We start from the raw sequence: 25,039 nt of genomic DNA, 5'->3' as shown, positions 1-25,039 counted from the left end.
GCTGATGCCCTGTGCCCCAGCAGGGGGAAGGGTAAGTCAGTCTTTCCCACTGGTCCACTGTAGCAATCAACAGCAAGCAGTGACTCCCAAGGGATTTCAACTTCCCTGCCAGGATATGTTCAGGTTCTGGAATGAAGGTGGACAAGAGGTTTGCCCCTGCCATTCACCCTCCAAATGTGCTATGCTGCATTTCTGGTCCTGAGATGCCATGTGGCCACGCCCTGTCCCCAAATGGCATAGAGTCTGTGCACCCAGCCTCAACCCTCCCTGTGCCTGTGCCGAAGGAGGATGACAATGGTAGCTGTTGAGGGTGAGGAGGTGGCATCTGCCAGTGAGCCAGGGGTTGGGGGTGGTAGTGGTCACTGGGCAGCTGTGGAAAGGGGAGAAAGAGCTAGCCAAGGCACCACAGGACAGGGGAGAGGGAGGTCAAGAATCCATCCCTGGGTGGTGCTGAGAGGTAAGAGTGTGGTGACTTGAGGTTCCAGGTCCCCAGCACACGCATGCTCCATTGTCTCATTGAACTTGAGTTACAAAACACAAATGCAAAGCATTGAACTACAAATGCGGGAACCTTTTGAAGACAGGGCCCTGTGCAAGTGCACTTGGTCACCAGCTCATGGAGCTGGCCCAGACCTCAGGTGAGTTTCGTCACCAAGCAAATTTGCGTAACACTGTTCTTTACTGGGCCTAATGATTACAACTGAATACATTTGCTCAAGTAACTGGAGTTAAGCATTCACATGCAATGATATAATGGTGCTTCTCCTCTGTATGAGAGGTGAATTGGACATCTCTCAGCTTAATGGGCTAGTTAGGCCAGAGTGAATGATAGCCACAGCCCCTGGGCACAGAGACTAATCTGATGTAGCTAGTCTGACTCCTGCCAAAGATTTGCTGCCCGGAGCATCTACGCTGTTCTGGTGCATGACTGAGAAATACAGTTGTGTTCTTCTAAGCCCGAAGTGTGTTTTTTTGCCCATTCCTGATTGGTATTAGAAATTTTAGCAAACATCTTTGCCAAGAAAAAGCCCTAAAATACATTTGCATTTAAAGATATTACAGGCAACTTGGTTTTGGAATGTTTGCTTGGCTACCTCAGGATCACAGCTATCTAAATATTAGCTGTTTGGGTATGAGCTGTCTGCTTGGCGAAGGACAGGTTCTTGTATGGCATCACTTTGGAGAATGTTGGAAGAAATGGGAAAGCATATGTTCTGAGCAAGGATGTCGGAGTTCTGATCTGTCAAACATTTTCATGTTTGTCACATCCTAACAGGAGCCTGTTTTCTCTTTCAGACACCCACACACCCACACACATCTGCAAAACACACATTCACATATCTGTTCTGACGTTCTTCACTGACAATGCCAGCCTGGAGTGATAGCTGCTGCCCCGTTGTTCCCTTCCTAACCTTTTAACTCAAACTTGGCCTTTCCCTGTGATTTCAGTAAACCCTCACTCTCCCTACCTAGCCACCTCCAGCTTTACAGTAACATTTTTTCTTTGCACACTTGTTCTCTTTCATATGAAGAGCAAAACCATTTCTACATGATGCACAGCTTATTATACCCACAGGTGTGATTCGCCCAGCCCTTGGCCCTACTTCATTTCTCTGGGCACAGAGGGGATGCTCACTTTTGGCTTTTAATGGTTAACTAGACTCGTCATTGAAAGAGACTTCATCAAACCATCCTAGAGAATAATTGTCTAAATGTTCTGTTCAAAATAGTTTTGTGAGGCCAGATGAGATTACATATGTTATGTTTTCATTTCTGCTAATTGGAGCTGTATCATCTGAGCTAGGAAAAATAGAGGATTACCTTTCCAAGTGAACATATATCTATAGCCTTAGGACCTTCCTGTAACATCTTCCTCCCAAACCCCCCGTCCCTCCCCACCCCCCCGCAAAAAAAGAGGAAGTTCTGGTTCGTACAGATGGTAACTGCATGTTGTCTGCTATGGGGGTGTATCCTAATCAAATGAAAGGTTTGGGTCTGTGTAGGTAGCTGTATAGGTCAAGTGCTCGGGTACCATTAAGGATAGCTTCAGGCCAAAGCTGAGGAAAGCCAAGACTGGGGAAAATGCTAAGACATTTTCAAGATTGTTTAGGCCAAGAATAGAATAAGGAATAGACAGACTGCCTCTCAAGACATATTTTGCTGGGTAAAATGGTTAAATACAGGCAATTGCATAGATACAGCCTAATATAAAGGATTAAGGAAAGCTTAACTACTTGGTTTCCATTGTATTCCGTTTTTATCAATCTCATAGAATGATCTTCAAATTATTAAATGTACAATAATTATGGCTAATACAGAACCTGAGGCCCATGATAAAACAAAAGAGAAAGATCTGGTACTTCACACACAGGGCCAGTCGGATCCTAACTCAAAGCAGAAGAGGAGGACAGAGCTCTTGGGGGCAGGCTTGCGCATGCTCAGAATTGTGGGCTGGCAGGGTCAAGTGCATGGGACCAAAACCCAATAAAAGCTTTAGAAAGCCGAAACACAGTGCTACTTCCTCAAATCTCTCACTATTAAGCTGTTGATGAAGGTGGTCTCATGGTACAGGTGTTGCGATTTCCCAACTCTAATGTTCACATTTTTCATTGTTTCCCTTTGTAGCTGTATGAAATTCGAGTTCTGTTTTTTTTTTTTTTTTTTTTTTTTTGCGGTACGCGGGCCTCTCACTGTCGTGGCCTCTCCCGTTGCGGAGCACAGGCTCCGGACGCGCAGGCTCAGCGGCCATGGCTCACGGGCCCAGCCGCTCCGCGGCATGTGGGATCTTCCCGGACCGGGGCACGAACCTGCGTCCCCTGCATCGGCAGGCAGACTCTCAACCACTGCGCCACCAGGGAAGCCCCGAGTTCTGTTTTAGTTTCCCACTCCGCTAAGGATATACCGACTCTTGGAAATAGCCTTTCTGTTCCTATATAAGAGTTAACCCTCTAGCTTCCTCTCTCTGCTCCTAAGTGGCCCTGCAGAGTCCCTGCTTCCCGTCCCCAGAGTTCTCCAGGGGCTCTGAGCCCAGCGCTGGGCATCTGGAGGGAAAATGAAGGAAACTGGCCTCACACCTCCCTCCGCTCCTTTCTTGGGTGTTCTGTCACTGTGATGTGGGGTCAGAGGTCAGAGGTCAGGCAAGTCTGCCTTCACCTTTGGCCTTGGGGTCGGGGGTTAAGGCGGCCGGAAGTGCAGGGGCTTCTGGGAAGCGTCTGTGGCTGACGCGGCGCGGCTGTGGGTGCGGCGGCGGCGGCTTCTCCTCTAGCCGGGAAGCGGAGACGAAAGCCCTAGAATAAGGTAAGAAATGCACGCGGCCGCGGACAAGCTGCGCGGAAGGTGAAGCTCGCTCCTTAGGGTCTCAGAGCTGCACGGGGTGGCTGCGGTCCCTAGCCTGTCCTGTCTCATCTCCCACCAGGGAAGCCCGAGCCCGAGCCCTCGATGCTCTCTGGGATGGGGTTGTCCCGCTGCTGTCGTCCCAGTGACAGAGCAGCTCGAGTCAACAATTCCACGAACATATGTTAAACCAAATCTCCTCCCCGAGCTGCCCAGCCCACGCGGCCGACCCAAGTGGTTGGAAAGGGCTTTCTTAACTGGGGCCGGTATCGACCTGCCTGCCTGGAACTTTCACCCATAAGTCTACAAAGAAAAAGTTGTCGTCCCCTTTCTCTTGTGGCCCTTTAGCTCTCGCAAACAGCTCACCTAAACCTTTCCTTTAACAGACTAGACATTTCCAGTTCGTTCAAACTGTTTGTTACTCCAGAGGAAAGTGAACTCTGTCTGTGCTGCTTTGTGGAATTGCTTCACCCACGTGGTCGCGTTATTTCCCATCCCCTTTTATTGACGCATCAGCATTTTGAATCACTTTTTTGCTAGGTGATATTGCTAAACAGTATTTCCTATGTCAGAGCCACAGATCTAGTTTGGCCATTGAAACCCCAGCTGTTGCTAGCTTTCTCTTGATGCCTGGGCTGCAGCAGGTGTGTTGCAGTCTTGTCTGCAATCAGATCAAGCATTTCCACCTTGCAGATTGATGGCGACATGGTCGAGCTGACTCATCCACAAATGGGGAGAGATTCTGGTTGGTTTTCTTTCTTATTTTGTCTAAAAGTGACTTTTGCACACTCAGTTTGTCTCCTATTTTTGAAACCCAGTAACCTTTTGTGAGAAACTGGGTGGAGGTGGGTGTGGAGAGACGGTTCTCTTGAGGAAGGCATCAGTGTGAAAGTATGGCAGGGTCTTTCTCAAGTATCCTAGCAAGTAGCACAGCTCTTCACTTTTGGAAAAAACTAAAACCTAGCGCTTGGTACCTCTACAGTCAGTAATCTTACTTCATATGGATGAAATAGCGAGTGAACCTGTATGTGCCCAGGTGTGGATGAGTGATCTTGAACATTCCTAATGATCTTAGCTGGGCTCCATAGGAAGGGGACAACAGGTACACTAAGTGTGCAGCACGGAGGACGTGAAACGATTTGAAATGATGGGTATCAAATCTAGCCCTTGGCTGTTACCTCAAAAATGTGCACAGGTGATTTTCATGTGGGTTGTCTGCAGATCACACCTGGAGAAATGTGGGACTAGGTACCACGAGTCTACTGTTTGGTGTTTTGGAGCCTAGCTTCTATAACAAGTTTGTTTCCTTTGGACCAGTGCGTTTCAAATTGTAGAGTGCGTCAGAATCACCTGAAGGGCTCGTTAGTGCACAGACTGCTGGCCTCACCCTCAGAGATGCTGATTCAGTAGGTCTGAGGCGTAGCATGAAAATTTACATTCCTCACAAGTTCCCAGGTGAATCTGATGCTACCACACTTTGAGAACTACAGCCTTTGACCAAGCCCCTGTCTCATATGCCCTGGTTCCAGTAACCCAGTTCTTGTCTTAATCCTTCCTGAGTCCTTTTAAAAATGCCTTCGAAATAATTCAGTTTCTCTGGACCTAGAGACTTTCTGACTCTCACCAGTTCTCCCAGGGGCTGAAGCTGAAGTAATACCCAGAACCCCAGCACCAGTGACCTCGCTTCCAGACCTCCCTGTTGCTTGTCTGAAATCCTGCTGTGCTACTTCCTTGACGCCAAACTCTCCTTGACCTTGTATGGTAGCTGTCCCTGGACTTCTCTCTCACCGGCGACTCACCTGTCGGGGCTTCCTCATCCGGCTTAGTGTTGAAACTTGCCTAAATACTTCCATCATCCCAATAAGTCTGTCTGATGTCCTAGCCTCAGCCTCCCACCTGGCCTGGCCCTTGCCCACTGGGCTCCGGTTTTGACACACCATAAATATAGAGTACCTGCCAAGGGAATTGACCTCGTATGGCGTCTTCTCCACCAACAATGCGAGTGACATCATTGGATGATTGGTTGCTTTGAATGATGTTATCGAAAATTATTTCAGCTTCAGTAGAATTTTCATAGTCCATATTGGAAAAAATAGTCTCAGCACGGGTGAACTTCATACGAGTGTTTGAGACAGAAACTCTTCCACAGGGAAATGGCACTAGACAAATGGAAAAAAAAAATTAGTGTTCTGGTATTTCTCATTGGCAAGCAGAACTTGTATTACAAAAATTGAAAATGAGGCCCATCCTTGTCACTTCTGAGAAGTAGGCCCGTCGATATTTTTTAAAAAATCAAATCAATGAATATAGTCTAAAACTAAAAGGTTAATTGAATTATTTTCATGGAAAGTTTTCAAACCCTTCATGAAAAGGACATTTGGCTCAGGAATCCATCGTCTTTATGGAAATAAAAGAGGTGTTCCAGAATTGAATTTTGTAAGACTTTTATAAAGTCTAATGACGTTCTGTTTAGTTTCTTTGCTAAAAAGTCTTACTCTCAAGTACTGTCCCTGAATGGAAATCTGGTGCCATGTAACTTTGATTTTAGAATTAGGTAAATGGGATGTCTGCTGCTTATTGTTAACAGGATTTCTTTCTTTCTTTCTTTCTTTCTTTCTTTTTTTTTTTGGCCGCACCACGTGGCTCATGGGATTTTAGTTCCCTGACCAGGGATCGAACCCGGGCCCTCAGCAGTAAGAGTGCAGAGTCCTAACCACTGGACCACCAGGGAATTCCCAGGGTTTCTTTTGTAGACCAGAATGCCTTCTAGATTCCAAGGTGGACTTTAGGTTTCCATTGGGGAGGGATTATCATGATTTAATTACCTGTCTGTTGAGTATTAACCAAATAAGTTATTGATATGATTATTACAGCCACATCTACCTGGGCACTGGCCACCTTTTACCTTGGGTTGGTTTATTTCCTAAGGAAAAGAAATCATCTACTGAAACACTGGGGACAACCAGAATGGAAATTTGTAGTCCAGCAAAGTCACCTCACATTTCATTTCTCACTTTCCTTCTATCCACATTCCTTATAACAGACATTTCTATAGCAACCAGCTGCGGCAGAGTATCATGAAGACAGCATGTGGTTGGGAAAACAAGAAATTAGTTCAAAATACTTATGTATAAATATAAATCATCAACAATAGCTAGAGAAAAGGGACCATTACTATTGAAAGGCAGAAAAGCTTATTTTAGGTTTGGCCTATTTATTCTGCTAAAGCTAAGGCTATATTCAAATATAACACTTAATAGTTGGAGGTGGTTCTCCATTTTTTTTCCTCGCTTATAACAGAGAAGGGCTTATAAGGGTTTAGCTACTATGTATGCTATCTGTCTACACTGGAAGTTAGGTTTCGAAGGTTAAAACAGATATACGCACACACTCCTCCCTCGGTAGGCTAATTTGAAGCAGTGTATGTCAAGAACCAGGTAGAAGGACAGGAGGCAGGCAGGTCCCTGAAGCATTAGAGACTCTTCATTTTAGTGCAGCATGTACACTCTTGGCTTCTGATGCTGCCTTTAATTTCCTCTGCCGGCTGCATTGCTGAGATAGGTATCGAACCCAGTTACAGAGGAATGGTGCGTGATTTAATGTACCAATTTAATAAGATATCAGGCTTTAGAAATGCAAAAGAAATTATATCTAGTTTGCTTCAAAAAGACCCCTCATTTATCAAATGTAATTGGTCCCGCAGAACCTGCTTTTTTCAAAATCCAAGTTTCTACTGCCTTCTTTTTCAGAGAAGAGCAGTATGAGTTTGGAGTGGAGATGCTCTGAACACACCAGTCAGCTGTCAACATGGTGGCATGGTTGGCATGAGTGGGAAACATTGCTTTGTCCACTGCTGTATAGACTGACTGTGCTGATCAGCCTGACACAACTTAAAACAGATGGTTGTCGGAACTGTTGTGATGCCAAGCGTATAAACTCAGCTGAGACCCAAGGATAGGAAATAACTTTCTTGGAGTAAGCCAGACACAACCGGACAGATCATGCTTAAAATTCACTATCCTTGGGCTTCCCTGGTGGCACAGTGGTTGGGAGTCCACCTGCCGATGCAGGGGACGCAGGTTCGTGCTCCGGTCCGGGAGGATCCCACATGCCGCGGAGCGGCTGGGCCCGTGAGCCATGGCCGCTGGGCCTGCACGTCTGGAGCCTGTGCTCCGCAGCGGGAGAGGCCACAGCAGTGAGAGACCCACGTACCGCAAAAAAAAAAAAAAAAAATCACTATCCTTGTACTAGAAGCCTATCAGTCAATCACGTACGTATCTTTTATGTTATGGGATTACTACATTAATTTGACTTGGGGAATTACAAATAGGCATACAGAAATCACACAAATCGATTGCTTCATGATATAAAGGTCAGAAAAAAATCAGACAGAAAAGAATTCAAACTGAAGACAGTTGCAGAATTTCTATTTAAAATGATGATGCATTTTGAAAAATTAATTTGTCCAAGCTACTAGTCTTTTCTATGATTTCAAAAGGAAGTAGAAACAAGTAGGGCATAAAATTATGTAGGTTAGTTATAATGCAAAAAGTTCAAATATGGATTTGGAGAATGTATCTGCCGAGCTTAAAAAAAAACTTATTTAGATTTTGACCTGCTGGTTCGCAGGACTTTTGGTCTTCTGCAAGTCGGTATCCGGCAGTACAGGAACAAACCACCTTGTTATCAGCGCCCTTTTTACAAAACTGCTTGCATCTGCCATTCTTAATGCTGCATGTCGCATCTGAAAGAAAGCAGAATCAACAGCAATAGCATCATGTATTTTTTTTAAAGATTTCTTTGATGTGGACCATTTTTAAAGTCTTTATTGAATTTGTTACAGTATTGCTTCTGCTTTATGTTTTGGTTTTTTGGCCACGAGACATGTGGCATCTTAGCTCCCTGACCAGGGATCGAACCCACACCCCCTGCATTGGAAGGGGAAGTCTTAACCACTGGACCGCCAGGGAAGTCCCAGCAATAGCATCATTTAACATGCATTTCTAAAAAGTACATGAAACTACTGACTCCTGTACAGGTCAGATATAAGCTGGGGGCATTCATAGAGAGAAGTGTGTGAAGCTAAGCTTGAGCTAAGAGTAGGAAAAAAAAGATAAAATTCTTAATAAGGCATAAAAATGGTGGCAGCAATATATGTGATTTGGCATAAAACTGAAGTTGTAGATATACTACTTTCACAAAGTCATAGAGTGCAATGAAAAAAGCTGTTTATTAGAGTATAACATATTCCAAAAAGTACCCAGAATTTTGGAATAAGTTTTCACAAGGTGACTGCACTTATTTAAACAGTAAACAGATCAGTACATAGGACGTTATCAACACCCCAGAAGCTCTCCTGATTCCCCCTTCTGGTCACTATTTCCTCCTTCCCAAAGTTACCATTACCCTGACTTCTAACAGGGCATTAGTTTTGCCTGTTCACGAAGTTTATATAAGGAGACGTTCCCAATATGTACTCCTCTGTGTCTTTCAGTTAACATTTTGTCTGTGAGCTTCATCCATGTTGTTTTGTATAGCTATAGTTCATCTGCATGCTGTGTAGTATATTCCATTGTATGAATATTACTACCTTCATTCATCCATTTTACTGTGGGTGAATATTTGAGTTGAGTTTCCAGTTTTTGGCTCTTATGTATAATGCTGTAATGAACATTCTTGTACATATCTTTTGGTAACATATGCTTGCATATTTACTGGATATATACTCATGAGTGCAATGATTGGACCATGTGTTCAGGTTTAGTAGATACTACCAAGTAGTCTTCTAAGATAATTGTACAAATTTGGATTCCCACCATCAGCGTATGAGAGTTCCAGTTACTGGATATATGTATTGCGGATATCTTCTCCCACTCTTGACTTACCTTTTCACCCTAAATAGTATACTTTGCTGAATAGAAGTGCCTGGTTTTAATATAATCCAGTTTTTCAAAGCAAACTTGAAGCTGGCTGACGTATGTGTCAACACAAGAGAATGAAATAGGGTCCTTTAAGGGAGCTAAATGCCTGAAACGCTATGTGTTGACAATGATAAGCATTCTACTGGCTCATATTTTCTTTACTCTCCTATACAGTCTCCCTTATTAATATAAAATATCTTTCTTTGTCTCATACAATGCCTTTTGTCGGGATTCTGTTTTATCTGACATTAAGATAGCTTTGCCAGTTTCTTTTTGTTAGCATTTACCTGGCAAATGTTTTCCCATCCTTTTATTTTAGCCTCCTGGTAGAGTTTTATTTTAGTATCTCTTTTATCAACAGCATGCAATTAGATTTTTAACTCCAGGCTGAAAATTGTCATTAACCCCAATTCACATTAACTGTGATTCCTGATATATTTGGCTTGTTCCTGCCATCTCATTTTCCATTTTCTAATTTGCGTGCTTTCCCTTTGTTTCTCTGATGCGATCTCAATAACAGGAAGTAGCAGGTTTAGGGCTTGCTGGCTGAGACCTGCTGAGTTAAGAGAAACAGGCTGTGCCCTTGGGCCTATTTCTGTCTCTAGAGCAGCATAGGAACACAGTGAATGGAAGGCACCTTCCCCCTTACCTACAGGCTCAACAGCAGTACAGCCTTCAAGAGAAATGCTCACTTGTCAGTGCAGTTAGAACTTGGAGAGTTTGAACATGAGCGACTGTGTTAGCCACCTCTTTGTGCACCACCTTAGTCCCCACCAGCCTCACCCACGTCCGTCCCCAGCACCCTGGTGATCAGCTCTGCATGGACATCCGCTGGCCTCGTCCAGGTGCAGCCTTGAATGGCCTGGGCTCAGATCTGCACTGTGTGCCTCTCGCCTCTTAGCTTGGCGTTCCCGGGTTGATGCTGAGGCCTGGGATGCCACGTGACCTCTAGGGGGCCCCAGCGTGTACAGCCTGGTGATGCAGGGGAGTTAAAGCCCCACAGGCTGAAGTATTGACCATCTGGAGAAGGGTGCTGATGGACAGATTCTTTCACCTCTTCTCCCTCCGAGGCTGACTCTCCTGAGGCCAGCTCACGTGGCTTCTTGGAAAACAGTCCCCGGAGATCAAACAGTCAGTTGCAGATGAGGATGGATGACTCCTTTTACTCTTGGTTCTCCTTTCCTTACTGCCTTACTCCCCCATCCCTTACTTTTGCCCCCCTAGAATTGCACACCCTAATAGATAAGCTTGTGTCAGAGACTCTTTTTTCCTGGGGGATTCCAGGCTAACCGAGTGACTATATGGTTTTGGAGTATATTATGGATTTTTGGGTGACAGATCTAAATTTTCTAATTACATTTTACATAGGTAGCATAGGCTAATGTAATGATTCGCTCATGTTCCTTACTGATACTTCAAGAAATAAGGGGAGGCAAATCAACTGTTACTAGGTGGACAAAGGAACCAGCCTGAGCTTTAACCTTCGCTACCAATAATCCACTAAGTGCATGATCCAAAAAGGTGGCACTTGATCCTTTTTATTTATGTATTTATTTTTTAAAGACCTTTCTCCTCACTACTGGTGATTACACTAGTGGTGATTACATCCCTGAGCTCTTCTCATGTTACTAGCAATCATTTCGTTGCTATAAAGCAACACTAGAGTGTTCAGCCAAATCAAATACCACCTGCAGGGAGTGTTCAGTCAATATGAGATTGTGCTGAGTTCACAGAGGTGGGTGGCAGGTGCTGACTACTTTGGTCCAGGCCATGCACAACGGGAATGGGTAAAGTCAGGGTGCTTTTCCCGATTCTGATGCGGCGTCCTTGGCTAGGTAACTAGACCTCTCTGTCATTTTCCTCATTCGTCATTGCTCTTTGCAGCCCAGTGTGTTGCCGCTGTTGCTGTCCTCTGGCTTGGTTTGCACACGCAGTGGGAAATATTGCTGTCCGACCAGCAGTCTTTTGACCTCAGGTAAAGAACTCGAGTCTGGAAAGAGAATAACAGCACGAGGAGTTCCAGTTGAGAGGTCTGTAGTCCTGGACCTCAGGGACAGTCACTGCGGGCCTCATTCATCAATTGCTTCTTGAGCACTCGGACGTCAGGCACTGTGTTGGGTGTGGGTTCTCCCTGGTCCTGGGGCTGATCTCAGTGCCTAGAATATCTGTGGAAGGACATGTCAGAGCATCTGTTCTTCTCCCTCCGTGTCAGCTAGCACAGATACCTCTTTCTAATTCCCCTCATGCCTACTACAAAGTTATCGTGTTCTGCTTCATTTTACTCTGCCTTCATCTTCCCTGGTATATTCAGGGATGGGAAAACCAAAGCTTGGACAAAAGATGTTCTGTTTAACCAGTGTATCACAGAATATGTTGTTGTTAGGCTAAACTCAAGATATTTTCTTTTTTCTACTCCATAGAAATACGCAGTAAATTAGTAGTGTCTGTGACGTGTTAGCGAAACGAAAAATATAAAAAAGTGTTTATATGCTTGATTTTCTTTCCATCCTCTGTTACTGTGGGGAAATGCCTCTTGTACTCTTTAGAAGGGACAGGAATGACCAAGTTCTTATAGACTTTGATTTATCTGAAAAGGACTCAGATGTGATGTGTAGCTGGGCACATACAGTGGTCTTTATTCCAGCCAAAGGGACACAATAGCCAATTAATTGTTCTAACTAGAAAGCATGCCCTGAATATTTGCACCTCTCTCCCCTGGAGAGGAGCCTGATGAACAAGAGAAGAGGAAAACAGCAAGGATTTAACAGTGGAAATCTCCTTCCCTTTCCGAGACAGGGTGAAGCAAGGGACTTGGGGCCCAGATACTCCATAAACTGTGTTGTTTTTCTAGCGGCTTTTGAGATTAGTTCTTAGTTCAGTTTGAAGCAACAGCTTAAAGGGGAGTTTGTATATGCTTTTGCTTTCCTCTAGTGTCTGAGATAAAGAGCTTTTTGAGAGAATTCCCACTTTGTTCCTGAACTAAGCAAGCTGGGAGGATTTTTCTAAACCTTGATCAGATGGGCTGGGGGAGCTCAAGACACCCTAGAGGCCAGGTGTAGTGGTGGCTGCAGTGTCACTGCAGAGCCCTGACCAAACCAAAACGTGGGGAACCCGAAAGGCCTGAGATGGTGCCCGTTGTAGACCTAGCACTCTTGCTGTGTAGACTGTAGCCTCACACACGTAGCAAAACCTGTTATAGCAGTTTTGTGCTTATAGCTACATTCCTCAGGGCTCTTTGCCTCTTTTAAAGTGTCTTTATTTTTAAACTAAAGACATTTAGGAATATTTAATACCAAACACTGTTTTCAGTTATACTTTGCTACCACATGCCCTTCATTCTTAACAGAGACCAGTTGAGTCATTCATTCCCTCAGCTCCAATAGTTATATTATTTAAGCTGATACTCCATCAGTTTCTGTAGGTTTCCATGATAGCAGAATCGGATTTATCTAGGTCAATCTGAACTTGAAATTATAACCTTTCAGATGAAAGTAGCACTTCAGAGGTGTTGAGCCAATGAACACACCCATAGGAAAGGGAACCCAGACATCGGTTTGTCCCCATGCTGGGAAGCCTGCAGGAGTGGGAGTCCAAGCCTGGGGTACAGTTCATCCACCTGCATCTCCTTTTTTCTTTTTTTTTTTTTTAAATGTTTTTGCCCTGCCACCTTTTCTTTTTCCTATCTTCTATTCCTTTTTATCTTTTGGATCTCAAAGGAAGATGATCAATGGATTTCTCTTTAGCACTGAAAGGATTTCTGAACAGCATTAGAGATGACTTTTTCCCTTCTCAATAGGACAAGTGCAGCTGCTGCGTTTCATTTTGTTTTATGCCCTTTTCATCTGTGTGTCAGGTGGGTTGCCATAACGCCTTAATAGAGTCTTGCTAATTTTCTACTCTTTGCCCTTAGTCTTGTAGCCTGTGGTGTTAGTCATGTAGCCTGTGGTGTTAAATTCTTTCCCTAGGACTGCATCTCTATTCTTCTGGAGTTTCAGAGGAGAAAGAGAACCCGTCATTAGCACTGTATGCTTTTCACAATCAGATACCAGTAATCCTGCATCCAGAGGTAATAAACAAGTAGGTAAAGGACTTCGGGGTTTACTGTTCCAGTTGCCAAAATCTCAGAACAAAAAGATTCTAGGATATGCAAAGAAAAGATGCACAATGATCCTAGATTTTCTATGTAATTCTTTCAGCGTAATCAGTATAGTCATTCAGGAATGAGTTTTGATTTTTGTCAACAAATTTCATATGTGAAGTGGTTCGTATGCGTGGAGAAGTGCCTAGTATATGGGAGAATTGGCCTTCCCATACCCCAATTCTTTACTTAGTTGACTTCCACTGCTTTTGTTGATAGCAATTTAGTCACGAGTTCTAACAATTTTATGGGTCAGTTTTCTTTGTGTTTTGTGGGTAGCAGTTAGAAGAATGGGTTTTGGCCAAACCAACTGAAGTTCAAGTCCTGGCTCAACTGTTTACTGCTTCTGTGATTTTTGAGCTGTTTGAGCTGCACTTTTCTCATTTGCGTAGAATGGAGAGGATAATGGTGCTGACTACATGTGGTTGTATTGAGGATGAATATGCTAATGGAACATCATTACCACTTCCTACTAGCTACCAAATCTTACTATTGTTCTTCATCTAGTTTCTTGAGCACACCCTGGAAACTATGACTGCAGATAAAATGAATGTTTATAAGCTTTGAAAGTATGTTTTATACAATGGAATATTATTCAGTCTTCAAAAAGAAGGAAATTCTGTCATAATCAACAACATGGATGAGCCTGAAGGACATTATGGTAAATGAAACAAGCCAGTCTTAGAAGGACAAATGCTGCATGATTCCACTTATATGAGATGTCTAAAAATAGTCCAACACATAGAAGCAGAGAATACAATGGTGCTTGCCAGGGGCCAGGGGGAGGGGAAAATGGGGAGTTGTTGTTTAGCAGGTATCAAGTTTCAGTTATGCAAGAGGAATAAGGTCTAGATGTCTGCTGTACCGCATAGAGCCTAGAGTTAGCAGTACTGTATCATACACTTCAAAATTTGTTGAGTGTAGATCTCATGTAAATGGTTCTTTACCATAATTTAAGAGAAAATTATGATACATACACATTGCATTTTCCAGTTGCATCTGGTTTCAAAGGGAAATTTTGAACCACGAGTAATCCAAAGATAGTTACTTACCTAATTCACAGTTTTTTCCTTCAAATCCAACTTGACACCAACATTCATAGGAATTAATGTCATCCTTGCACAGGCCACCATTTAAACATGGATTGGACTCACACTGATCTCCATCTTCGAGATAGATTAAGAAGTTGAATTAGCAGATCCATTGCTTAGAATGCTTAGTCTTCCCTGCACAGACTCATGGAGGGGGGAGCCTGATTTTAGGGTCAGAGCAAGACTGCTGACCTGGAAACCAGCTGCTTATGGGATGTCCCTGTCTTCCTAAGTTTCTAAAAACAAGTAAAGGTTCTTAGGCTAACATTGTCCTAGGAAATGGCCCCGAGGAAGGCATGTACATTGTTTATGTAACTGAAGGGAGGAGGAAGAGGGAAAAGAACGTCTGAATATAGAGATGTACTCTATCAGCAGAGTGTGAGAAGAATTTTCAATCCTTCCTTATCGAACGATGATATAGTTAATTCTCAATGAAATCACATTGCTTCAACAATCATCTATGTGTTGTACAAGGCTTGCTCTGTCACAGGTCTTGTAGAGCAAGCTGAGCTAGGTAACAGCAACTCCACTCATGAGCTTGGTAACAGATAGCAACTCCACTCAGGGACCTGGCAGCCTAGGCATGGCGCACATGCATCCACTTCCTCATCTTATCACTTCACTTTTTTTTTTTTTTTTTGCGGTATGCGGGCCTCTCACTGTTGTGGCCTCTCCCGTTGCGGAGCACAGGCTCTGGACGCGCAGGCCCAGCGGCTATGGCTCACGGGCCCAGCCGCTCCGCGGCATGTGGGATCCTCCCGGACCGGGGCACGAACCCACGTCCCCTGCATCGGCAGGCGGACTCTCAACCACTGCGCCACCAGGGAAGCCCCTATCACTTCACTTTTAAGCAGAGTATGCAGTGATCATTCCAAACAGTACAAAAGATGCTTTACTCCTGAAAGATATTCTACTGTCTGTGATTAGGTCCCAGATGGTTTGGTAAAGTGAGAAACAACTTTCAATACAAAGAATTAAAAAAGAAAAAGTTCTGAAAATGTGCTTTATTTATATATAGATTGGCTATGTTTCCTTCCCACCTTTCCTGAAGTTTCTACATTTGCAGAGTTCTGGAGAGCCTTTGAGAATACTGGTCATCAGAAAACAGCAGGAAGGAATAGGTAAGAGGGGAAGGGTCAGGATGTGGAGGGAGCCTTTAAGTCTGGTTTCTGAGAGCTCTGCCTCCATCCGTACTTCTAAGGAAGCTTCAGGAGAAAGGGATGCATAGAGCCAGAAGGGAGGCTGGTGTGCACTGTGAGCTGAGAGAGAGCCCTGAAGAAAACTGGGAGCAAGATCAGCAAGGCTTAATGTATGAGTAACAAAAGAGTAAGTGATAAAGATGGTGTAAGAATAAAACAGTGAACGAAAGGGGGCAATTTAAGAGAAATTTCTAATGGTCGTTCATATTTTAGAGCCAAGCTCCGTGACATCTAGTGTGTGGCCCCCTGCCTGCTCTAGGGACAGCAGGAGAGTGTCTGTCGTGCTCGCTGTCAGGAGCATGTGTCTAGGTCCCACTGGCTGGGGGTTAGCACCCCTTTCTTAGGAATAGTCCCTCTCTGGAAAACTGCTTGTTGTAAAAATTAGACCTTGCCCCCTCTGCCCCTTGATCCAGTGTGCTTTTGCACAGATACTTCAGTTTGTTCCAATTCTATAAAAACAAAATACGTTATCTCTGGTTTATTATTATTGATGTTCAGAACTGGTCCAAAAAAACGAGCCACATTTGCACTTTATATTACAGACCAATGGAGCTGAATTATTTAGGATGTTTCACTGAAAGGCTCTGGGCTTGCAGCCAGCTACACAGCAACTCATTTGCTGAGACATATCTTTAAAATGAGTGTCATTTCATCCCGCATTTAGTCCTCCTTTGGGTGCTTGTCTGTGTGTCCTTCGGGCTGAAGCAAAGCCACAGACTGTAGGGGTCAAAGACAACAAGGGACAAGACCTTGCCAAGTGAGAGCTTCCTGTTTAAGCCTACCAGGTGGTGGCTTAATGAATAACTGCATTTAGATTTGAAGGCCGGGAGGGGTAATAGAGAAAGTGGGGATTGGGCAGTGGAGAATTTGGCTGCTCTTCTGGGCTCCATGACTCCCTAGCTGGGTGACCTTTGACAAGTCATTTAACCTCCCTAAATCTCAGTTTCTTCTTCTGTAAAATGAGGTTTATAGTGCTTTGCTCACAGGGTTGGTGTGAGGATTAAAGGTGACAGGCACTCTGTAAAGGGCTGGGCAGATGCTGGTTAATGTGGTTGGGTGATGTTTCCTCTTCACCAGGCTCCTTACTTGGTGAGATGATGGAAGAGAGTAGGGCAGGAGTGAGGGGCCTGCGACCCTACCATGTGAGAAAGCCCATACAGGGAGAAACAGCATAGACTATTTTGGGGGGGTTGGGAATCTCGACTGCAAAGTGAAAAGAAGCCGTGGAGTTGGGTTTTCTTTTTCTCTTTTCTTGTTTTTTTATTTTTAGCAGACAAAGCAGTAGTGACAGTGTAAAAAATTAATAAACGGAAACCTCAGTTAAGTAGAGTCAAGAGGGACTTCCCTGGTGGCGCAGTGGTTAAGAATCCGCCTGCCAGTGCAAGGGACACGGGTTCGAGCCCTGGTCCGGGAAGATCCCACATGCCGCGGAGCAACTAAGCCCGTGCGCCACAACTACTGAGCCTGCGCTCTAGAGCCCGCGAGCCACAACTACTGAGCCCATGTGCCACAACTACTGAAGCCCTCGCGCCTAGATCCCGTGCTCCTCAACAAGAGAAGCCACCGCAGTGAGAAGCCCGCGCACCACAAGGAAGAGTAGCCCCCGCTCGCCGCAACTGGAGAAAGCCCGCCTGCAGCAACGAAGACCCAACGCAGCGAAAAATAAATAAATAAATTTATTAAAAAAAAAAGTCAAGAGACTGGAGGGCAGAGCTCTCATGCCCTATGACAATAGCAGAGCCCAACGGGAAGAAGACAGACTCCTTTCTTGGCAAGGACTAAGCCAATGAAAAGCCAGGGACTCTTTGTTTACTGTAGCCCTCCTTACTTCCTTTTCCCCTCTCTGAAGGAGTTGTCTGTCCCCTACCATGCAGGGACTTGCACATGGCTCATGGTGGTTGTAGACCCTGAATTGCAATTCTCTGCTGATCCTGAATAAAGCCATCTTTGCTGGAGTCTGTTTGTTTCAGGTCAACAACAGAATCATGCCCTTGATGTTTTCCAGGTATCTTTACCTGAGTTACAGTAAACAACACAGCCTGTGACCTAGAAGTTAGGGAGCCAACTTCAAAATATGGTGTTTAAGAGGTACTGATGAACCTCTACTCACAGGTGGGGGGCCAACTGGGTGGGGGTTGGGCAATGAAGGGACCATGAGAGTTTAAATGCAGCCAGGAATGTTTGGGGAGGAAAGGTAGAAATTGATTTGCTTTAAAATACAAGATTCAACATTTTAAATAGATTAGAAATAGAGAATAAAAAGACTTATTTGGACTAACTGTAGGGCAATACCTTAGTAGAGAGTTGGCGTGGTAGCATTCATTACTAAGAACGAGGAAAGGCAGATAAAGCAAATGTAACAGAATGGACCTCTTCTTCCCTCATGATTTAAAAACAAAGTGGAGAAATTATGAGTTACAAGAGTATGAATAAGTCCATTAGTGTCTACAGAATAGAATCTGGGAAAATAGAACTGATGGAATTCAGTGAATTGGCTGTCCAGGTTAGTTTCTGTCCATGCAAATAGTCTTAGGTAAATCAAGCTGGGAAAGTTACACTGCCTCAAAATCCTGCTGCTGGATTTTAAATTAGTTTTAAAACTTAGTTGTCATTAAAGTTTTGACTTTTCCTCCTTTTGGTCAATTCATTCAACAAATATTTACTCAGTGCTTCTGTACCAGATACTGTTCGAGGTACTAGGACTACATCAATAAACAAAACAGTTGAATACCCCTGCCAACATGAAGCTTACATTCTAGTGAGGTGGGAGACATAAATAGTATACATAAGACCATTATATGATACCTCAGTGCTGAAAAGTGCTATGAAAAATAATAGAGCAGGATACGGTGTCTAAAGTGATGGGGTTATGGGGGGGCAGGTTGAAGTATTAATAGATGATCAAGGCAGGCTTCATTGAGAGGGTGACATTTGGGTAAAGACCTGAAGGAGGTGGTGAGTGAGTGAGCCTAGGGGAACCTGGCAGAGGAACCTTCCACAGTAAAGGAACAATCAAGTCTAAGACTTTGAAATGGAAGCATTCCTAGAGCATGCAAGGAGCCGCAGCAGCCCAGGATGTGTGAGGAGGAGAGGAGGTCAGAGGGGCAGCGGGGAGGGAGGGGCTGGGCAATCAGGAGGGCCTTGCAGGCCGCCAGAAGGAGGAGCACTTTTAAGCAGTAGACATGTAAGTCAGTCAGCATTCTCTGATTCTCTGCTGAGGATGGCAAACTCTCATTCAGTCCCAGATGCAATTCTCTTTGGTCTCTCCCTTCCAGATTCCTGGGGTGGAACGATGTTCCTTTTGAAGCCCTAGGAAGAAGTAAGCGTATCTGCCAGAGGATATCTCCCACGCTGGCATAAACCTGGAGTCTCTCACCATTCAATTTTGGGTAAAAAGAGTTGGACTTATTTTTCTGAGCCCTTTTGACACAGTTTAATATATTATCTGTTTACACAGAAGAAAAAAATACATAATTCTCAAATGTTTCGTATACTAGAGGATAAAATGAATTGCTTACCAACATATTGCTTCCAAAATTCAGTCTATAACGAAAAAGAAGACAAGTTAATGGTACTATTTAAAATGTTTTCGATTTGATTCCTTCTCTATTATAACATTTGTAAAACACGTGTATGTATAGATATTTTAAAATTCCAAAGAGAAGTATGGTCCCCCCACCTTTTCTTTTTAAAGGTTTTCTATTCTTTGCTCTGCATCTGAAGGATGTTATGTGGAAATACTCACAGTTTTCTCAGTGTTTTCAAAAACTTCTCGTGCTTCTTCAAAACTACACTTTTCTTCTATACATTCTCTCTCAAGGTTCCCTCGAACAAACTCTTCCAATTTACCTGAATTATACCTCTTTGGCCGATTCAGAATTTTGGTGGCATTTTCACGATCAAGAAAAACTGAAATTTAAAAGAAAAAGAAAACATCATGAAAATTAAATACATCTCTTAAGAAAGGCTTTCTTTTTAATCCAAGTAATCCCAAAGCCAATTTATCTTTGGGGCATGGAGCCAAAATCTATGATGTTCTCATGGCACTGTATACACATGGAGATTTAGGAATTAAAATTCAATTTTACTCTTAGTCAAGAGAACTCTGGTAATGAAAGGTCAGATTTTCAATCATATTTGAATTTACTCTGGATGAAAAGGAAAGTTCTGAGATAAGCAGTTAACTTCACACTTTGTCATCATTTGAAAATAACTAATTGCAGATCCTTGCAAGGTGATCCATCACGCTGGCCGGGCTGTGCTTACAGGACGCAGTTGCCCAAATGACTTTGGAGCACATTTCCCTTGGAAGAGCAGAAGCCTAAATGCAACCCTGCTGTCTCTCACTAGATATTAAAGAAAAACCACTGCATTCATGTTTTTTTAACCTTCAGACTCACAGCACCTTAAGTTGGCACGTGTTCTAGGAATACCAGTGACATAAGTCTTTCTCTGGGATACAGGATGTGGTTTATTTTAGCTCTGACTGTCTAGCCTGTTAGGAATGCACTCCTGAACTCTGGGATTGAGGTCCCTAACCTAATTCTCCACCCCAGCCCCTCCCCGCCACTCTCCATACCTCAGTCTCTTCTTTCTGTTTCACTCTCTGTCTCTGTGCGTGTTTCTCTCTAGATAGACAGATATAGATGTAGTATCTGTATCTATAACTAATAACAGGAACTCAAGAAGCTGCCTGGAGTTATTCCTTTCTTCTAGAGAGTGTCTGATACCATCTCAACAGGACGAGGTGTTTATAACGTGAACTCTCCAGGGCATTTTGGGACTGTTTTCTCATTAGCGCCAAAAAAAAAAAAAAAAAAGAAAGAAAGGAAAAGAAACAAACCGAAGTTCCTTATTTCCATTGCAGCTGTTCGCTTTATGGAGCCTTCTAGTCCCTTAACAGCCTCTCACTTTTCTCTTGCTCTTCAGGTCCCCTTGGGCTTTACTTTTTCCCTGAATTTAGCTTAGACTTTTTCTCTTCAACTCTTCCCTTGCCAACCTTCTCAGTTCCCTTCACCCCTTCTTCAGTGCTGCAATACCCCGCAATCCCAACCACTAGGTCAGTGCCGCCAGCTGCCTCTTCCTTCCCTTCCCAGGCAGCCAGGCGCCCTGGGAGAAAGCCACAAGCTGCAATTGGGTGCCACGGCATATCGACACCTCCCAGCCTCCACCAGGCCCTCCTCTCTGCTTGCCAGTTCATGTGCTTGGCCCTGGGCGCTCCTACAGTAGCATCTGTGTCTGTATCCATTTACAGTGTGGTCTAGTGGAAAAATAGGGGTTTGGAGTCAGAGCAGACACACCTGGATTTGAATCACATGTCTACCAGCTATTATTGGCAGTGAGATCTCAGGCAGGTCACATAAACTCTGCAGCTTAACTTTGTCAAGTGTAAATGGGTATAACAGTAGTATCATCAGACTGTCTACCTCCCAGCGTTGCTGACAGGATCAGTGAGATAATGTGTACAGGCTGGTGTATGTTGGTTTTCTCTCTTCCTTTCTACTCCTCTGTCTGGTCTGCCTCCCTAATTTTCTCAATTCCCTTTTTATTTAATGCACTTTTCTGTGGCTCTTTCTCTTCTTTACCGCCATCCATGTAATGAAACGACTACTGTCAGGATCAGCAATGACCTCCTAAAGGGTAATTTTGAGCTTCTGTATTTCCTGCCTGCTCTGAAACATTTCTAATTGTTGATCTTTCCCTCTTCAGGGTGCTCTTTTCATGAAATCACTCTCTCCTGGTTCTCCTCTTCGCTCTGATTCTTGTTATTCATCCACCACTTGCATCCATTCATTCCCCTTCTTCTGCTTGCCCCTTATATGTTCCGAGTTCTCCCAGGCTCCAGCCTCCAGCTTCAGCCTTGTCCCTCTTCACTCCATACATCCTTGCTAGGGCCAGGGCTGGGGTGAGGTAAACAAGGCCCCTAGGGCACAGAATCTACGGAGTCACTCTCTCTCAGTGTGTGCAAGTATGTTTATGCCCTGCTTGCCTCACCCTAGTCCAGCCCCGACTCAACACAATTTTCTGAGCACTCACTACTGCCAGGCACTGTACTAGGTGCCACAAGATCCATGCTCACTCCCTGGATCCTCACACACGTGGTTGTAACTACTGTCTATAGGACAGTGAGTTCCGAATATCCATCTCCAGTCAGATGTATCTTCGGAATTCCAGATTGTCTTTCTTTGTAACTGTCCATTGTCATGTGGCTGATAAGAGCTGATGTTTATTTAATGCTTCTGATGTGCTGGACAATGTGCTTGGTGCTTTGCATCCATTATTTCATTCCCTTCTCACGGCAGTCCCATGAGAGAGGTGCTGTCGTCTCATTTTCGTAAATCAAAAACTCGGAGGTTCAGAGAGGTTAAGTGATTTGCCCCAAGTGATATATTAAAGTGTCAGAGCCAGAATTTAGACATTGGCAGTCAGACCACACAGTCCATGCTCTTAGGCACTGTGCTGTATCCCAAATGCTCAAGACATGGTCTTTCCACTTCCTCTAAACCCGTTCCCCTTCCATACGCAGGTGGTTAAGTCATATCATTTCTACTTCCTCAGTGTCACTTGCATTCCATTCCCTCTTCTCTGTCTGTACAGCTAATGTCCAGGTTCAGGCCCTCATGCCTTCCCTGGATGATTACAGTAGCCTCAAGACTGGTCTCCCCTTGTCTGGCCGCCCCTTCCTCACACAGGTCATGAGAATGTTGCCAGGCTGAGCAGCCTGAGTCAGCCATCAGTGGTATTCATGTTTACACTTCTGATGACTCCACATTGCATTCCGTTGTCCAAACTCCTTCATTTAGGGCCTTCCTTATCTGATGACCTGACCCTGCCTCACCTGTCATATTCAATATTGAAAACATACTTAGTTCCTGAAAGACCTCACATTCTTTGTGGATCTGGATCTCTGCACGTGAGTGATCCTCTCTTCACAGGATGACCTAGATCAGTCATTTAAGGAGAGAGCACCTACTTATTCTTTAAGACCCAGCTCAAAATATGGTCTCTCTGTCAGTGTCTCCCCAGTTAATGTGTTCCTTTCTCTGTGCCCCTTTAGCAGCTGGTATACATCTCCTCATGTTATATTGAAATCTCTCAGCTGACCTCATGGTACTTTAGGTCAAAGAGGGAATCTGGTTTATCCCCAAGCCCCTAGTACCTTGCCACAGTACCTGGCACCGTAGTAGTCACCTAGTTTTGTGAAGTTTTGTAAAGTGTGTGGACTGAAGCTGTCTTTCATTTATTTCATTCATTCATTCTAAATGAAAGACAGGTTGGGTCCATATGCTTTACAAAACTGAATTGGTTTTATGGAACACATTTGATTTCAAAATTCTAAATTGATACAATAATATCTAAGGGCAGCAGCCATGAAAATGCAACATCTCAGAAAATCATTCATAGAAACTGCTTTTAGAAGCCAGTGGTGGTTCAACAGTAGAGGAGAGCACTGCATCAACACTGTCCGTCCTTAGGGAAGGCGCCTTGGTGCTCTGCTCAAGGACCTATTATCTCTGACTAAGGTGACTCTGGAATCACACTGCCTTTCTCCTCACCATTGTCTGAGGGTCATATATTTAACCTCCCTTCGGGCTTATCTCTTCTAGTCATTATTTCCCAAGCTGTGAAATCCTAGTCCTTCTTTTTTTCTCTGAATCTATCCTTTTTCCTACATCTGAGGTTTCAAGGGGGCAGCAGTCCTCTTAAAATTTACTCCATCATCTCAGCACTTATCTTGAAGGAAGGGTTTGGATCCTTTGTCCTCCTAGATCTCACACTGATGAGATGTGTGTAAAGACGTAGCATTCTGTCCTACTTTGTGAGTGTTCACGCTGAATTTCTTTATTGTTTGACTCTAGCCAGTTTGCTGGCTTGATTTAACCTCTGCATTCTCGCACCATTATTTCTGCATTTCAGTGTGACATCATGTCTGGAGTGGGAACCTCGGGCCAGTCTGCTTTCTGGGGATGCTTAGGGTTGGCACCCCTGATCCTCCACTGTCAGCTACTAGATTTGATCATAATAGGTTGACAAGTAAGTGTGATAAATGCTTCCTGTGAGAACATGCTGTTTGTCTAAATGGGGTAATTTCTTCCCTATGTGCCTGCCTTTGGGGAATGCATAAAGTCAGTAAAGTTGTGAAAAAAAACCAAGTGATGTAAATTGCTTTAACTAAGTTCCTACTCGACATCAATTCTTGTACTTGCTTTGCTGTCCTAAGAGCTCAAGTGAGTACTGAGTTTCCCCCTGTATTAACTCCGAGATGTTTAGAATCAGACAAAATAATTTCTTCCTCACCCATGGAAAACTTCAGTGATAAATAACAACTTACTAATGAAAGGTTTGTATTTTAACTAAAACTTTCAATTGAAGGTATATAATTTTATAGACTAAAAATTAGAGGCATGACTCATTAAATAGTTATAAAGTTTTGAATCACATCATGTCTTAAAATCAAACTTTGTGTGTAAATAAAACCATTGTTTTTGCTTTAATGTTTCCCATTTTGATTTCAAAATAATGAGTTAAAACCCCACAAAATGACAGTTAATTTTTTCTCCACATTCGGCTGTTTCCTTGTTAAAACATTTCCCCCTTTTATTTATTTTTTTAACCAAGGAGGTGACTTTTCCAAGGAATTACATTGTCAAATTATAAGCCCAACAGTGTCCATTAAAAAAATGTACTATAAACATTGTAAATCTATTTAGTTTTAAAAATGAGGAAGAACCAGCACCAGAGAACTAGTACTCACCAACACACATGCTAACTAGTAGAATCTTAAACATTGTGGTCAAATCCTGTAATCATTATTTAATGAAGAAGACAGCCCCAGACGTTTCTATATCTAAAAGCCAAGCACATTGAATGTATCTTTATAAAGGAAACAAACCTGTACATTCAGCACTGAGTAGATATCCTAAAAGGCAGATGGTGACGAGGCCCGGTGATTCTGCCATGATCATGTTCAGGCACCGCATAACCTTTGCTAGTAGATTGTGCAAGTAGCAAGGTTGACAATTGTTCCAAAGTACAAGCTGAGCTGTATTTACTTCTGGGAAACAATGTCCATCTCCCTCAGTGGGTCTTTGGGCTGTTTCCGATGTCCTCTTGGGTTAAATGAAGAGAGGAGGCAGTGGCCATTGTTAAACTTCACCTCTGATTCCATGGGCTTCTGTCACTGTGGCTGATCTGAGGCTGAAACAGGAAGTGACCCATCATTAGAATAGGGGGAGGTATAATGCGGCTGCAGTTGCTGTGGCAGCAAAATTCATCATAGGATCCATCTTATCCTTGTCAGGGAGCATTAATGTCTTATAGTTGAAAGGTAAAGAGATGGAAAGAATGAAGTCATTT

General features: G+C 43.7%; 1 protein-coding gene across 1 annotated transcript in view; it reads right to left on the bottom strand.

Annotated features, from left to right (window-relative positions):
- F9 (coagulation factor IX) overlaps window positions 1–24,700 on the bottom strand; it is a 29,611-nt gene extending 4,911 nt beyond the window's left edge. The window contains exons 1-6 of the mRNA XM_082681313.1: window positions 24,576–24,700; window positions 19,428–19,591; window positions 19,201–19,225; window positions 14,445–14,558; window positions 7,949–8,077; window positions 5,287–5,492 (exon numbers count right to left, since the gene is read on the bottom strand). Of these exons, the coding sequence (XP_082537439.1) occupies window positions 5,287–5,492; window positions 7,949–8,077; window positions 14,445–14,558; window positions 19,201–19,225; window positions 19,428–19,591; window positions 24,576–24,663 (726 nt within the window). The 5' untranslated portion in view covers window positions 24,664–24,700. The remainder of the gene's footprint in view (window positions 1–5,286; window positions 5,493–7,948; window positions 8,078–14,444; window positions 14,559–19,200; window positions 19,226–19,427; window positions 19,592–24,575) is intronic.
- Between the last annotated feature and the right edge of the window lie 339 nt (window positions 24,701–25,039).

The sequence above is a fragment of the Grampus griseus genome, assembly GCF_964374135.1.
Source record: "Grampus griseus genome assembly, chromosome: X".
NCBI classification, from domain to species: domain Eukaryota; kingdom Metazoa; phylum Chordata; class Mammalia; order Artiodactyla; family Delphinidae; genus Grampus; species Grampus griseus.
Note: the sequence above shows the minus strand (reverse complement) of the source record. Positions and strands in the feature narration are given on the sequence as shown.